Genomic DNA, 15,721 nt, shown 5'->3' with positions numbered 1-15,721 from the left:
TCAAACAAAAACATCTTGAAGGTCCCAGGCCACAGAGAGGTTAGGCTGGCCTCAACCACAGCCAGGGCTTTTTCGGCCTGTGGCTCCGATCTGGTGGAACGCTCTGTCACAAGAGACTAGGGCCCTGCGGGACTTGACATCTTTCCGCAGGGCCTGCAAGACAGAGCTGTTCCACCAGGCCTTTGACCAAGGCACAGCCTGACCCCCTCCTTTGGCTATCCTCACAGAACTCTAGCTCAATGGTTGCCATTAATCTGATTTGAACTGATTTTATAATGAAATGATTTTAGAATGTTGTATTATTTTACTGTTGTTAGCTGCCCTGAGCCCGGCTTCCGCTGGGGAGGGCAGGATAGAAATAAAAAATTATTTTTATTTATTTATTTTTGTAAGCACCAACTGGAGTACCCTTACTTGAGTTATTCAATTAATTTCAAATACAGAGTACCACACTTAAGTGCAACCTTCAAACACGTCAGCAAAGTTTGAACACCAACCCCCTTGGGTTTCTACATAAAATTTCGCAGACGTGAATTAACGACATACCTAAATCGCCAGCAGATTTAATATCAATGTTATCAAAACCACTTCCAATTCTAACGATTATTCGAAGTGCTTTAAACTTCTCCAGGTCTTCACGGGTTAAAGTGATGGTGTGGTACATCAGGGCTCCCACTGCTTCATTTAGTACCTGAAAAACAAAGGCAAACACAATTCAGTTACGTTCTCAACACGCCCTGCAGAATTCCAATTCCTGGGTACACGCCATCGTCTCCAATAGTCTGGTCATGTCTCAAGGGAGAATTTCAAGGTGCGGTTGCAGCAGAATGGGTAGCAAAATGATTGCCTGAGACTTACTGTTCACTTGAGAGACCCGTTCACAAATGCTACTATATTTTGCTAGTTCCCCCTGGGAGGTGAGAGGGACGCGGGTGGCGCTGTGGGTTAAACCACAGAGCCTAGGACTTGCCGATCAGAAGGTCGAAGGTTCGAATCCCCGCGACGGGGTGAGCTCCCGTTGCTCGGTCCCTGCTCCTGCCAACCTAGCAGTTCAAAAGCACGTCAAAGTGCAAGTAGATGAATAGTTACCGCTCTGGCGGGAAGGTAAACGGCATTTCCGTGCGCTGCTCTGGTTCGCCAGAAGCGGCTTAGTCATGCTAGCCACATGACCTGGAAGCTGTACACCGGCTCCCTCGGCCAATAAAGCGAGATGAGCGCCGCAACCCCAGAGTCGGTCACGACTGGACCTAATGGTCAGGGGCCCCTTTACCTTTAACCTAGCAAAATACCATGGATTAAGATGTTACGTACTTGGTAATCTGACTACTCTGGACCCGGTGCCCACCAACAGTCTGAGGTACAGGTTTTGCTTTTAGCACCATGGCAAATCTCAAGACATTTATCAGGTTTCACTGAACTTGAGTGTACCCTAGTTGTTTAAGGCAAGAAAAAAGCCTTTGGGGAAATAAAGCAAAATAGAAAACTAGAGCAAAGCAATGGAAGTGTTTTCTTGTGGAGCTATTAGCACTGTGGAGAACAGTTGTTCCTTTCTGATCCTTTAACTTTTACTAAAAGCGTAACACAAATAAAACAACTGAAAGGCAGTTCCCATCCCTACCTATCCTTCAAAGTAAAATAACTCTAGAGATAGGCCATCTCTAGAGATCTGCCAATCACCCATTCCCACCACCCTTCTGAGTAATACCCCTCCCCACCTTCTCAGTATATAGAAGGATCTGGCAACTTCTGTTTCAGTGTATCTGAAGAAGTGTGCATGCACACGAAAGCTCATACCAAGAACTAACTTAGTTGGTCTTTAAGGTGCTACTGGAAGGATTTTTTTTATTTTGTCTAGAGATAGGCATTATGCAAAGAGCTCCAAAGCGAGCCAAGATTTTATGTTCCAAAACATCATCTGGTGTCAATTTATACAAGCGGCATCTAAGGTCACGAAGAATTTCTCATCAGCTCTCCAATAAGTGGTCGGCTGGCAAGAGTTTCTCTTGCTGTCAATAGTTTGCTTATTTCTCGAAAAGAGTAACAAAAAAAACCACACCTCTATAAGGATCAAAATTGCCATAAGCACATCCAATGGCACAACTGGTACCAATTGGGGTTTTGCCATCTCCCATGGTTCCAGATACCAGATGGTAAAGGACCCCTGGATGGTTAAGTCCAGTCAAAGGTGACTATGGGGTTGCGGCGTTCATCTTGCTCTACAGGCCGAGGGAGCCGGCGTTTGTCCACAGACAGCTTTCTGGGTCATGTGGCTTCTTTCCACTACTGGCACAACTGAACACTGTGATGTAAGCCAGAGCGCACAGAAACGCCGTTTACCTTCCAGCGACAGCAGTGCCTATTTATCTACTTGCACTGGTGTGCTTTCGAACTGCTAACTGCTAGGTTGGCAGGAACAGGGACCGAGCAACGGGAGCTCACTCCATTGCAGGGATTTGAACTGCCAACTTTCCGTTCGGCAAGCCCAAGAGGCTCAGTGGTTTAGGCCACAGCGCCACCCATGCTCCTAGGGTAATAATGTATTGTCATTAACATATCAAAGCTATCACACGCTGTAGCCATGGGTGATCTCGCCCAGAAGCTCCATACAAATATTGGCAGTCTGCCACCTATGGCCTTTGCTATTCCACCACGCTCAGCCGTCCCAAAGTCTACCACTTCCTGAAAGCAATGGGTTGCACCATTCCAGAGCCTTGTAATGAACTCTGACCAAAGCTTTTTTAAACTTTTTGAACCCAGCTGCTCTGTAGGCCATGAGTCGCATGTAGGAAAGCGTTGTTGTTGTTTAGTTGTTGAGTCGTGTCCGACTCTTCGTGACCCCCTGGACCAGAGCACGCCAGGCACTCCTGTCTTCCACTGCCTCCCGCACTATTCACAGTTTTTACAGCGGGGGGGGGGGCACCCAGAAATGGATTGAATTCTCATGTTCTCGTGCAGGTTTACAGATAAAAAAGAGATTCTTGGAATTATTGCAGCACAAGCTTCCATGAACTAGGTGCCAATACATCAGGTGGATGGTCTGATTACCAAACCTCAGAGAAGTGGCTGCATAACACAATAGTTGTTGTTGTTTTGTCATTTCTGACTCTTTGTGACCCCATGGACCAGATTACGCCAGGCACTCCTGTCTTCCACTGCCTCCCACAGTTTGGTCAAACTCATGCTAATAGCTTCGGAACACTATCCAACCATCTCATCCTCTGTCGTCCCCTTCTCCTTGTGCCCTCCATCTTTCCCAACATCAGGGTCTTTTCCAGGGAGTCTTCTCTTCTCATGAGGTGGCCAAAGTCTTGGAGCCTCAGCTTCAGGATCTGTCCTTCCAGTGAGCACTCAGGGCTGATTTCCTTCAGAATGGAGAGGTTTGATCTTCTTGCAGTCCATGGGACTCTCAAGAGTCTCCTCCAGCACCATAATTCAAAAGCATCAATTCTTCGGGGATCAGGAAAGGGTATTTAGCAGCAACCGTGTTAGTGGACCTGAAAGTGAGTCTATTGTCTACACCCCAGCATTGCAGGGGGTTGGTCTAGACGGGATTCCTTCCAACTCTGCAATTCTACGACTTTGAAGTAGCATCTTGTCTGAAAGGCCCTGATTCCCTGCACACACACACCCCTGCCCGCCCAAATAAGAAAGCTAGGTAGGAGAAATAGCGCAGTGCTGAAAATTCTCCCTTCACTGAATTAGGAAACTGAATGTGCTTATCTTCAGGAAAAATGAGGTCTGACCTATGGTAACCTTGGATTTAAAGGTCAGTCGCCCATAGTGGAGTGGAAACATTTGAGTGTTTCTGACGAGCCACAATCTGAAGCAAGTTATCCTGTGAGATGCTGCCAACATCTCTGGTGAAATCTTCCATCTATTAGAGGAAACAAACCTGACATTTCTGTGAAAAGGTCAGCCATTAGCAGTTTACAGAAATTACACTAATTTATTTGGTAGGGAACCAATTTTTTTTGAGACTTCACAGATAGATCCGGATCTATAGTTCAATACTAGTTCAAATTTATTCTGCAGAGACACTAGCCATTTCTGTGTTGGGCTGTTCCAAAAAGCAAATGTTTAGCGTTCTTACAACACATTTCATATGTTTAAAAAAATGCATACTGTCCCAATAGCCTCTAAGAAACTCTCTGCAAGGCCAGCATTGCTATAAATCGGGATGGGTCTTATTTTCAGCCTGAGGGCAACTGTCTTCCTCAAAGGCAAGCTTCTGGGAGTTGCAAGCTAGTGGTGAGCAGTGCCAAAGGCAAAAAAAGGAACACAGAGGGACCATGCAGCGCTGATATTTGTAGAGTGGGCTATAAAGAAGTCATAGGTTTATAAACACAAAACCCCATTTCCATCCTCTATCCTCCATCCAGGCAAGTAAGGTAAAGGTAAAGGGACCCCCGACCATTAGGTCCAGTCGTGGCTGACTCTGGGGTTGCGGCGCTCATCTCACTTTATTGGCCGAGGGAGCCGGCGTACAGCTTCCGGGTCATGTGGCCAGCAGGAGTAAGCCGCTTCTGGCAAACCAGAGCAGCGCACGGAATCGCCGTTTACCTTCCCACTGGAGTGGTACCTATTTATCTACTTGCACTTTGACGTGATTTCGAACTGCTAGGTTGGCAGGAGCAGGGACCGAGCAATGGGAGCTCACCCCGTCGTGGGATTCAAACCGCCAACCTTCTGATCGGCAAGTCCTAGGCTCTGTGGTTTAGACCACAGCGCCACCCGCATCCCTTTTATCCAGGCAAGTAACAGGCCCTAATCACAGTTCAGGAATGCATTCCAGGCAAGCAAACGCACTACAAGAGGGTGCTGAGAGTGGCTGTGGCCTGAGGAGAGTTGAGAAGAATGGAATGGAATGGAATGGAATGGAATGGAATGGAATGGAATGGAATGGAATGGAATGGAATGGAATGGAATAGAATAGAATAGAATAGAATAGAATAGAATAGAATAGAATAGAATAGAATAGAATAGAATAGCATAGCATAGCATAGCATAGAATAGAATAGAATAGAATTTATTATTTATACCCCGCCCATCTGACTGGGTTTCCCCAGACACTTTGGGCAGCTTCCAACAAAGCATTAAAATACAGTAGTCTGTTAAACATTAATAGCTTCCCTAAAGAGGGCTGCCTTCAGATGTCTTCTAAAGATCTGGTAGTTGTTTTTCTCTTTGACATCTGGTGGGAGGGCATTCCACAGGGCGGGTGCCACTACCAAGAAGGCCCTCTGCCTGGTTCCCTGTATCCGAGAAGGCCAGGAACTGGTACAGAGGGGTGCATTTGGCCTCTGGTTCCCCGTCCCTGAAATCATTCGAGCACATACATGACTCTTGGAAAACCTGGAGGGATCATCAACAAAGCAGACTTACTGGTTTTGCACTCATAACCCCTAGCTCAGTTTAGAACCATTCTCCTGTTATTGTTGCAACTGGTGGGAGCAATCACCAAACTATCCAACCAACTATTCAACCAGGAAAGAGAGCACCTGGTACTGGCAGCTCATAGCCAGGGCTGGCTTCCCCAGTCTGAAAGGGCATGCCACCAGAGCCAGGATATCTGAGAGTCCTAAATATTTACAGTCGTATCTTGGATCCCGAATGCCTTGGTACTCGGACATTTTGTCTCCCAAACACCCGGAAGTGACTGTTCCTGTTTGCAAACTATTTTTGGAAGCCGAATGTCCGATTGGCTGCAGGAGCTTCCTGCAGCCAACCAGAAGCCGCGCTTTGTTTTCCGAACGTTTCGGAAGTCGAACGGACTTCCAGAAAGGATTCCGTTCAACTTCCAAGGTACGCCTGTATTAGTTAAGCTTAAGGTCAGGCTTCCTCAACCTCGGCCCTCCAGATGTTTTGAGACTACAATTCCCATCATCCCTGACCACTGCTCCTGCTAGCTAGGGATCATGGGAGTTGTAGGTCAAAAACATCTGGGGGGCCGAGGTTGAGGAAGCCTGCTTAAGGTTGTTGTTGTTTTTTACCATGTTTGAGATTTGCCAGGATGGACACAGTGCAGGGCTGTATACTCCTCTGTAAAAGAGCTTGCCATTTCAGATTATCCTTTCAAGTGCCGCGCAGAATATGGGGAAAGTGGTAGTGGTACACGGTGTTCACAATACCGTATTTTTCGCTCTATAGGACACACTTTCCCCCCTCCAAAAACGAAGTGGAAATGTGTGTGCGTCTTATGGAGCGAATGCAGGCTCCTTGGCTTCAGCGATAGCAACGCAAAGCCTCCGAAGCGCAGAGGGAGAGCTCCCCCCGCGCTCTGGAGGCTTCACGTTGCTTTCGCTGAAGCTGCCTGAAGCCCCTGGAGCGCAGCGGGAACTCCCGCTGCTCTCCAGGGGCTTCAGGCAGCTGTCCGCAAGCCTTCGGAGTGCAGCAGGAGTTCCCGCTGCGCTCCAAAGGCTTGCGGATAGCCGCCAGAAGAGCGAGAGGGGTCGGTGCACACCGATCCCTCTTGCTCTCCAGGCTTCGCTTTGCTGGAGAGGCGCTGCACAGTTTTCCCTCTCTGCGCAGCGCCCCTTCAGCAAAGCGGGAGGAGAAATGGAAGGGGCTCCGTTTCTCTTGCCACTTCGCTGAAGGGGCGCTGAGCAGAGAGGGGGATAATTTTTTTCCCCCGTTCTCCCCCTCCTATGGTCCGGTGCGTCCTATAGAGCGAAAAATACGGTACTTCCTAGATGGGTAATTTAAATAAATGTTCAGCTGCACCTTTTCATGAATTTCTTGCGTGGACTGTGCATCGCAAAACGCAACAGTGGCGACATCCTTCAGGATTGGCATTTCCACTGTGCAGTCCCGGCCATCCAGCAGTGCTACCAAGGGACGCGGGTGCATGGGCCCATTCATGATTGGTGGTCGAATGCCTGAAACAAAAAGGGGAAACGGTGCTTTATACACATGCTAAGTTACATCTCCAAGTGAAATAATGTAAACAAAATATCTTTCTCGAGCAGCTTACGGGTCATCGGAAGTAATGACCAGCCGTGGCAGAGAGACTGAATTCTGACTAGCTGAAGCGAAGAAAAAAGGCATTTAGTCGCTGGCAGACCTTTAAAAGCGACTTCTTTTGAAGCCATATGAGAAAATGGTAATAACCGAATCACCTCAAATCCCAGACTATGTGCTTCGGGATAGTGAAATTGCAAAGACACGATACAAAGAGTCACCAAGAAAATTCTTTTGTTGCACTTATTACATGTACAGAGCCACTCACCCCCAGTGCCGGATTTACGTACAGTGGACGCTCGGGTTGCGAACGCGATCCGTGTGGAAGGCACATTCGCAACCCGCAGGGCCCGCAACCTGCAGCGCCGCGTCTGCGCGCGAGCGGGTTGCGATTCGGCACTTCTGCGCATAGCGTGATTTAGCGCTTCTGCGCATGCGTGAGCGCCGAAACCCGGAAGTAACCCGTTCCAGTACTTCAGGGTTTTGGCGTGTCCGTAACCCAAATTGCGCAACCTGAAGCGTCTGTAACCTGAGGTATGACTGTATAACCAAAACAAGCTATAGCTTAAGGCCCCACTCTCTTGGGGGTCCGAAAAAATTTAAAGGAAAAAAACCCTGGATGGGTTAGATAGAAGATCTATAGAAGATAAAATAGAAGACAAAAAACAAATAAAATAAAATTGCTTTGATAAAATACCTATTTTCCTTTAAGCAAATGGCTTTAGATACCTATTAGGTCCACAAATTACCATATAGCATATATTAAACGCAAAAAACAGCAGAAATTTGTTGTTGACAAAGGACAGCTGGACATAATGAAGTAGCTTAGGGCCTCATCAAACCTAAACCCAGCTCTGCTCTCCCCGACACCTGGAGAACTAAAAATTCCCTTCAGGTGAATTTTTGAAACATTGCCCATAATGGCACATGTGGGCAAGCAGGCTAGGGACTTGGGTGGACTTATTTACAAGCCTTGCAATAAAGAGATGCTTCAGCTCTTGTAAATTATATTTTAGGATTCCTGTCACGGGAGATTACCTAGTCGTTATTTAACACTCACTGCCCCCCCCAAAAAAACCACACATACTTTGCCACACAATAAGCTGGCATACATGACAGAATGAAGAAAAATGAATAACCAAAGAGGACAATTGGTGATATTCCTGTTTGTGGTTATATTACATTTAATTAGTGAAGACTATTCACTTTAAAAGCTTCATTTTGAATTCCTATGACCAGAGGGGAGATTTTCCTGCAGTGCTATAATGCACTGATCTGTGGCACTACGATATAAAACCAGCCTAATTAAATAAGAACAAAATTTATTTTGCTTATTTGTAAAAAGAAAGAAAGAATACTCCAGGCATAAGCGGTTTTATGAGTCTTCTACAATCACACTCTGATAGGGAAAAAGCAGGTATGGTTGATGAAGCTTACGGAACCAGAGGCAACAGATGGTCAGAGCCAGCACCGCACCCAACCATGTCCAACTTTCCCAATTTCATTGAGCTCCTGAGAATAACAGAATCATAGAACTGTAGAGTTGGAAGGGACCCTGCGGGTCATCTAGTCCAACCCCCTGAAATGTAGGAAAATGCATCTATCCCATACGGGGATCGAACCTGCAACCTTGGCGTTCTCAGAACCAGGCTCTAATCAACTGAGGAAGACACCCAAGGTACAAATTCAACAGGGCTTTGTTTGTTTTGTTGCTACAGTGGTGCCTCGCAAGACGAAATTAATCCGTCTCTTCGTCTTGCGGTTTTTTCGTCTTGCGAAGCACGGCTATTAGCGGCTTAGCGGCTATTAGCGGCTATTAGCGGCTTTAAGAAAAAGGAAACAAACTCACAAGAACTCGCAAGACGTTTCGTCTTGCGAAGCAAGCCCATAGGGAAATTCATCTTGCGGAACGACTCAAAAAACGGAAAACTCTTTCGTCTAGCGAGTTTTTCGTCTTGCGAGGCATTCGTCTTGCGGGGCACCACTGTATTATGTTAAAGTTGTTTTATAGATATGAATGCTGTCGTGCTTTGTGAATCTTACACTATGATTTTTGGTGTAACTGTGATGTTTAGCTTATTTTTTAGCTGTTTTGTTAATAGTGTTACATAGATGGTAATTCTTTTATTTGTGATTTGTGAAGGTTTTACTGATGATGTGTTCAGTATTCTATACAATTTATGCTGTATTTGTGATGTTCCATTATGTTATTTTTATCTTTTGTTTGTAAGCTGCTTTGGGATTTATTTGAATAAGAAGCAGCATAGAAATAGAATAATAATAATAATTATCTGTATTCAGTATATCTGAAGGAGCGTCTCCACCCCCATTGTTCTACCCGGACACTGAGGTCCAGCTCCGAGGGCCTTCTGGTGGTTCCCTCGTTGCAAGAAGCCAAGTTACAGGGAACCAGCCAAAGGGCCTTCTCGGTGGTGGCACCCGCCCCGTGGAACGCCCTCCCATCAGATGTCAAAGAGAAGAACAACTAGCAGACTTTTAGAAGACATCTGAAGGCAGCCCTGTTTAGGGAAGCTTTTCATGTTTGATGTATTATAGTATTTTAATTTTTATTTTTTTTTGGAAGCTGCCCAGAGTGGCTGGGGAAGCACAGCCAGATGGGCGGGGTATAAATAATTAATAATAATAATAATAATAATAATAATAATAATAATAATAATAATAGCAACAACAACCACCTCAGCCAGACATAAAGCAAAGTGAGCAGAGCTAGTTCCTCAATCTGTCTTTCCCAGAGCTAGGTTTGGGGAATTTTTTCAACATACCGTATTTTTCGCCCTATAGGACGCACCGTCCCATAAAACGCACCTAGTTTTTTTGGGGGGAAATAAAGAAAAAAATTATTTCCCCCCCAGGCGCGGGGCTGGGGCAGCCCGAGCTTCCCCCGACCCCAGCCCCCAAACAGGCAGCTCTCTGCAAGCCGTGGGAGCCCAGCGGTGGTTCCCGCTGCTTGCGGAGAGATCCGCGAAGCCTGGACGCGCTGAGATCAGCGCGCGCAGGCTTCGGGATGCCGGCAACTCTCCCCAAGCAGCGGGAGCATTCCTGCTGCTTGAGTAGAGGTCCGCGAAGCCTGGAGAGCGAGAGGGGTCGGTGCGCACCTACCGCTCTCGCTCTCCAGGCTTCAGCGAAAGCCTGCATTCGCCCCATAGGACGCACCCACATTTCCCCTTCATTTTTGGAGGGGGAAAAGTGCGTCTTATAGGGCGAAAAATACGGTAGTTTCAGTTTAATATAGTGCAAACATGCAATTCTGGGTTAAGCAGAGCTAATCATGGATTCTTAACAGTGCTTTCGGAACCTAGTTAGCTGCCCAGGTTTGACGGCTGTTAAGATACCTGGGCAAACCTTGTAAATGTGATTTGTATTCTGCAATTTGTCATGTTTAGGATGGGTAACACATGTGAATGACCTGACCAAGAAGCCTTCTGTCAAAAGCATGTGTATTTCCCAAATATCCCAAGAGTTCAATTTACAATAAAGATGTCTTATGACTCAATATAGGCTAATGCCTGGGATATGCACGAGGGTAGGTGGGGGACAAAGCGCTGCAGCTCTTTTCTCTTCCGAGCATTAAAGGTAAAGGTAAAGGGACCCCTGACGATTGGGTCCAGTCGTGACTCTGGGGTTGCGGCGCTCATCTCGCTTTATTGGCCGAGGGAGCCGGCGTACAGCTTCCAGGTCATGTGGCCAGCAGGACTAAGCCGCTTCTGGCGAACCAGAGCAGCGCACGGAAATGTCGTTTACCTTCCCGCTGGAGCGGTACCTATTTATCTACTTGCACTTTGACGTGCTTTCGAACTGCTAGGTTGGCAGGAGCTGGGACTGAGCAATGGGAGCTCACCCCGTTGCGGGGATTCGAACCGCCGACCTTCTGATTGGCATACCCAAGGGGCTCAGTGGTTTAGATCACAGCGCCACCCGCATCCGAGCATTACAGTCCATTAAAAGCAAAAGAGACACCCAGCCAACGTCCTGGGGAAGGTGTGTCTTTCTCTCTCTCTCTCTCTCTCTCACACACACACAATTACTGAGTTTTGTTCACAGTCATTCAGGTAAGAAGTCCCGCAAAGATCTGTGGAACAGACAGCATCATGGAAAGTTGCATATCACAGGCGCTAGTCTAAGACCGTCCAGACACATTGAACTTACAAACAGCACCATGGAGGATATAGGCTGCCTAAGAAACAGCTGCCTTCAGTAGCAGAAGCACAGTGCTATCAGTAAGAACGGACAGTGCTGGAGAACCATAAGGGACACAGGAATAACTTACAGCCCAAGAGCCTAGCAATAATGCAACCATTCAAAACTAAAACCCAGGGTTTTAACGGCCGATGAACAAATCTAAAATACGGAACCCAGTTAGATGATGCTCCCCTTTGTCTCCCTCTCGCTCTAAAAGGAGGTTGTAGTGTCAATCAGAGTGGCCCATCTGTTGAAGACCAACAATATAGCTATTGCAGACTTGTGCAAAATGGGGAAAGGCAAGTTCAAATCCCACCTCTGACAGTGTGCAACCTTGAATGTATCTCTTAGTCCATCCTATCCCTCAGGGTTGTTATGATTCTGCAACCCTTGGGCTACAGTGGGGATGGGGAATTTGCGGCCCCCCAGATATCCTTGGACTACATCTTTCATCAGCCCTCGGCAGCATGATGGGAGTTGTAGTCCACCAACATTTGGAGGACCAATGGTTCTCCATCCCTGGGTGATTCGTTTTCTCAGAAGCAGGTAGAAGGGAAAAGAATTCACCACTGACAATTCTAAACCTGGGTTTGTCTAGCACCTGGGTTGCTGAAAAGAGCACCAAGAATGTAACAGGTTCTCTCCATGCAACAGGTTACCACTTTTCTTCTAAGGAGACCTTCTAAGTAGCCACAAACCTATACAGGGAAGTTTCTGCAAAGTGGAAGGGACTTGCATAGTGTCTCCCCCCCCCCCCCAGGTTATCAGTGCGCCATTAATTCCTAATCTAAGTACCGTATTTTTTGCTCCATAGGACGCACTTTTTTCCTCCTATAAAGTAAGGGGAAATGTGAGTGCGTCTTATGGAGTGAATGGCGCTGCACAGAGAGGTAGAGCTGCGCAGCGACCCTTCAGCCACTCGCCTGCCTGGAAGCCGGAGGCTTCGCTTGAAGGGGCGCTGCGCAGTTCTCCCTCTCTGCACAGCGCCCCTTCAGCAACGCGCCTGCCCTGGCTTCTACCTTAGCCGCGCGCAGCCTCTTTGGGCAGGGGGAGCCCTCATCCCGCTGCCCTGAAGAGGCTTGGCGTGGTTATCCCAGAAGCCAGAACAGCCACACGGTATCCCAGAAGCCAGATCCCTCTTGCTGTTCTGGCTTCTGGGATTCAATTTTTTTTTCTTCTTGTTTTCCTCCCCCCCCCCCCCAAACTAGGTGCGACTTATCATCTGGTGCGTCCTATAGAGCAAAAAAACACAGTAATATACTGGGAAATGAAGCTAGTGCGTTTTTTGTGGAAAACTTTGCCCACAAAATTCTCCACTACAATCTCTCCATGCCCCACTCCCGGCACAAATATTTTCTCCATACCTTTGGTTCTTTTCTTTAAAAGAAAAACTGATTAAATACAAATCCCAATTTGCTCCCCTTTCTCTATCCAATTTCTCCATGCCAGGCTCAACTGTATAAACTTCTATTGTGTTGCCTCTCACTCGCCTTTTCTCTAAAACTTAAAAGTCCCAAAAAAAGTCCCTTTCTGCCCTTCATCGTTTTGCTGGCCTTTTTCCCTGAAACTTTTCCAGCTCCTTTTTGAGATGAGGCGACCAGAACGGTATATAGTTTTGTATAATGGCATTAGGATATTGGCAATTTTATTTCTGATTCCTTTCCCTAACAATCCCCAGAATGGAATTTTCCCTTTTCACAGCTGCCACATCCTGGGCTGACGTCTTCAGCGAGTTATACAAATTATGCGAACAATCTTGCACAAAGATGTGTGCTTCTGTTCTACTGCATTCAGTGTCTTGTAGTAGCCATGAGCAGATCGGAAGCATCTGCTTCTAATGTTAAACTAACCACAATCCCATATTATTTTACATTTGAACTCTGGGAACTGTAGTTCGTTTAAGCCAGAAGTGGCCCTTGGCCTAATCTCATGGGCGGGGGGGGGGGGATAAGATAGAAAAGGGATGACTAAATTGAGAGAGGAAAAGGTTTAGGTTACAGTGGTGAGATTGCTATATGCGCCAAAGATGGAAGAACCCTACCCCACTATAGAAGAATGGCGGTTAAAACTATTGGAATTCACTGAGATGGGAAAGTTAACACGTTTAATTAAGAGAAAAATCATTACGGACATTTGTTAAGGATTGGAATTTTCTTAGACTTTTTTGCTTAGAAGAGAAAATGAACTTGTAATATCTGGATTTGAAGATTGAAAAAAGACTGGTTTATAGAAGATAGAATGGTTCAGTGTTAGAAACTGAGATAGGGAAGGTGGAAGCTAAATGGCACCTTAAACCGAGGTTATGGGCACAGCAACGGAATGTCTTAGGCACACTTTTTTATAAGAATACAAAGCTGAAAATGAATGAACTGCAGCTAAAATGTTATGTTTCTTTTTCACATGGCCCAGACCTTCTCCTGCCCACCCCCCTAATATTCTTAAGAGGGTCTCTTCTCCAGTCTTCAGAGTGGCTGGAAGTGGGGAGGCAGGAAAAGATCGTCCTTTCCTTCCACTCTGCAGTTTTAATCTGAAATCTCCGGTGCAGTACTGCGCCCGGAGCTCAGAAACTGCTCGCCCTAATGAAATTCCCTGTTGCAAAATGTGCCTAGTACAATGGGAGTTTTGAACACTAGAATTGGTTGGGTCTTAAGGAATGAATATCATATGTAGCTGCAGGACAGAGAGCCAGAAGTCCTTTAATTTTCTTCTTTAGTTTTTTCTTTCTTTTCCTTTTCTCTTGCTTTCTGTTTCCTTAGGATTCTCCTCTCCTTGTCTTTTCTTCCTTCTGACTTTGTTCTCTTTTTGACTAAGCAGCTGCTTTATCTCTGTATATCATACAGAGATACTTTGTAATGGGGGGGTGTTTTTGTATATCTTTGAATAAGTATCAATAAATTTATTTATTTGTTAAGAGAAAGGAAACGGGGTGCTCAATCACTTTTAGCTCCAAAGCCCCCAAACAAAATTACCCCAAGGGAATGTGGCGCTTGACAAAAAACTATTTCCCACTGCTGGTTTCAATTATAGCCCATGAGGAAAATTAACCATGGATTTATCCTCATTTGTTTGAACAAACCAGTTTGAACTAACCAGAGTTCCTCTACGTTCAGACGTAGCAGGGAACTCCAGTAAGCTTAGGGTTGTGTCTGAAAAGTCCCCAACACAACAATGGCCATAAATATGATGCAGATCAAACCCTCACTGCAACACAACTTGCAAGAACCGAAAATTAAATTAAGAATAGAACTTTAGCCACAAGCAAGCATTTAAGTTTCCATAGCTGGACAAGCATTTCCTTAAAAACAAAGTCAAAGTTGATTAAAAACAGTTGTAAGCTAGTTCCAGAGTTCTATGAACCCCTACCAACCTGACATTTCTTAAACTGGGTTTCAGTTTCAGAGTCATTAATTCCACTTCTCAGCTATTTACAATCTTCAGTGCTGGAAGTCAACACAGCAACCTGTCATTTGATCCTCCTTCTCATGTCTTTAATTTTTCTTTTCAGCCTCCTGCAATCTTGAACCAAAGCTTTTAAAACTTCTTATCCACTGTGCAAGCTCTGTATCTTGGGCTCGAGTTCAAATTTTTACTAAAAAATTAAAAAACAAACAAAAAAATACAGTAAGACAACATTAAGGGTCTGACAACTGCAAAAGCCAGCAAGTTCAAACTTAAAAAGTTCTCACTGAATCTACTTTCCAACTGCAAATGAGCAGAACAGGAAGACAAATTAAGTGCTGGTGGAAAACATGGCATTGTTTAGACCAGGCATAGGCAAACTGCGGCCCTCCAGATGTGTTTGGGACTACAATTCCCATCATCCCTAGCTAACAGGACCAGTGGTCAGGGATGATGGGAATTGTAGTCCCAAACATCTGGAGGGCTGGAGTTTGCCTATGCCTGGCTTAGCCCCTGCTGCTTTAGGTTAAGTTAACACCTATCCATAGAGTGAGCTAATTCCCCCCCCCAAAAAAAAGACCCCTGAATTTTTGAATTGTATTGAAATTGATGCTGCATTTTATGTTGTATTTTATGCTGTTTTGAAGTCACATTTTAATCAATGTTTTATATTTGCTGTTAGCCTCCCTGAGCCCGGTTTTTAAACTGGGAAGGGCGGGGTATAAATAAAAATTTGTTGTTATTATTATTATTAAACACAAAAGTTAGAAACAACAACAACACACACACTTTTTCATGTTGGTTGAAGATTGTGGCCAGTGCACTTTCCTTCTAGAAGGAAAGCAGAAAGGAAAATAGTTCAAGGCAAGAACCGCTGAATGGCCCACGCTCACCGAGAGGAGCAAACTGAGATTGACAGCAGAGGGTGACATTAGCTTATGTTATCATCTGAAAGGCAATTTCTTAGTAAGGTCTGTAGAACACATTTGGGAGGGGCAACAGCGATGTTTAAAAATGATGTAGCGTGTGCATGTGTGTACGTTTATTAATATATACAACTCAAGAGTACTTGGAGGGGCTGGGTAGCGATTTCGTAAATGCACTAAAACGTGCCGTACGAACTGGGAGGCACGTGAAGACACAGCACGTGACCTTCGTAAGTTTA

The 15,721-nt window shown here is 45.7% G+C and overlaps 1 protein-coding gene across 5 annotated transcripts in view; it reads right to left on the bottom strand.

The window, feature by feature from the left end:
- The window catches only part of CTBP1 (C-terminal binding protein 1), a 53,031-nt gene that overhangs the window by 13,121 nt on the left and 24,189 nt on the right, over nt 1-15,721 (bottom strand). For 3 of the 5 annotated variants that reach the window (XM_082223218.1, XM_082223219.1, XM_082223222.1), the window contains 2 exons: nt 6,721-6,875; nt 547-691 (listed from right to left, as the gene is read on the bottom strand). In XM_082223218.1, the coding sequence (XP_082079344.1) occupies nt 547-691; nt 6,721-6,875 (300 nt within the window). Of the gene's footprint in view, nt 1-546; nt 692-6,720; nt 6,876-14,524; nt 14,747-15,721 lie in introns of all 5 variants that reach the window. The other 2 variants (XM_082223220.1, XM_082223221.1) reach the window with 1 other exon arrangement.

Source organism: Podarcis vaucheri, assembly GCF_965113315.1.
Source record: "Podarcis vaucheri genome assembly, chromosome: 5".
NCBI lineage: Eukaryota > Metazoa > Chordata > Lepidosauria > Squamata > Lacertidae > Podarcis > Podarcis vaucheri.
The sequence above is the reverse complement of the archived record's forward strand: the minus strand, read 5'-3'. Positions and strand labels throughout refer to the sequence as shown.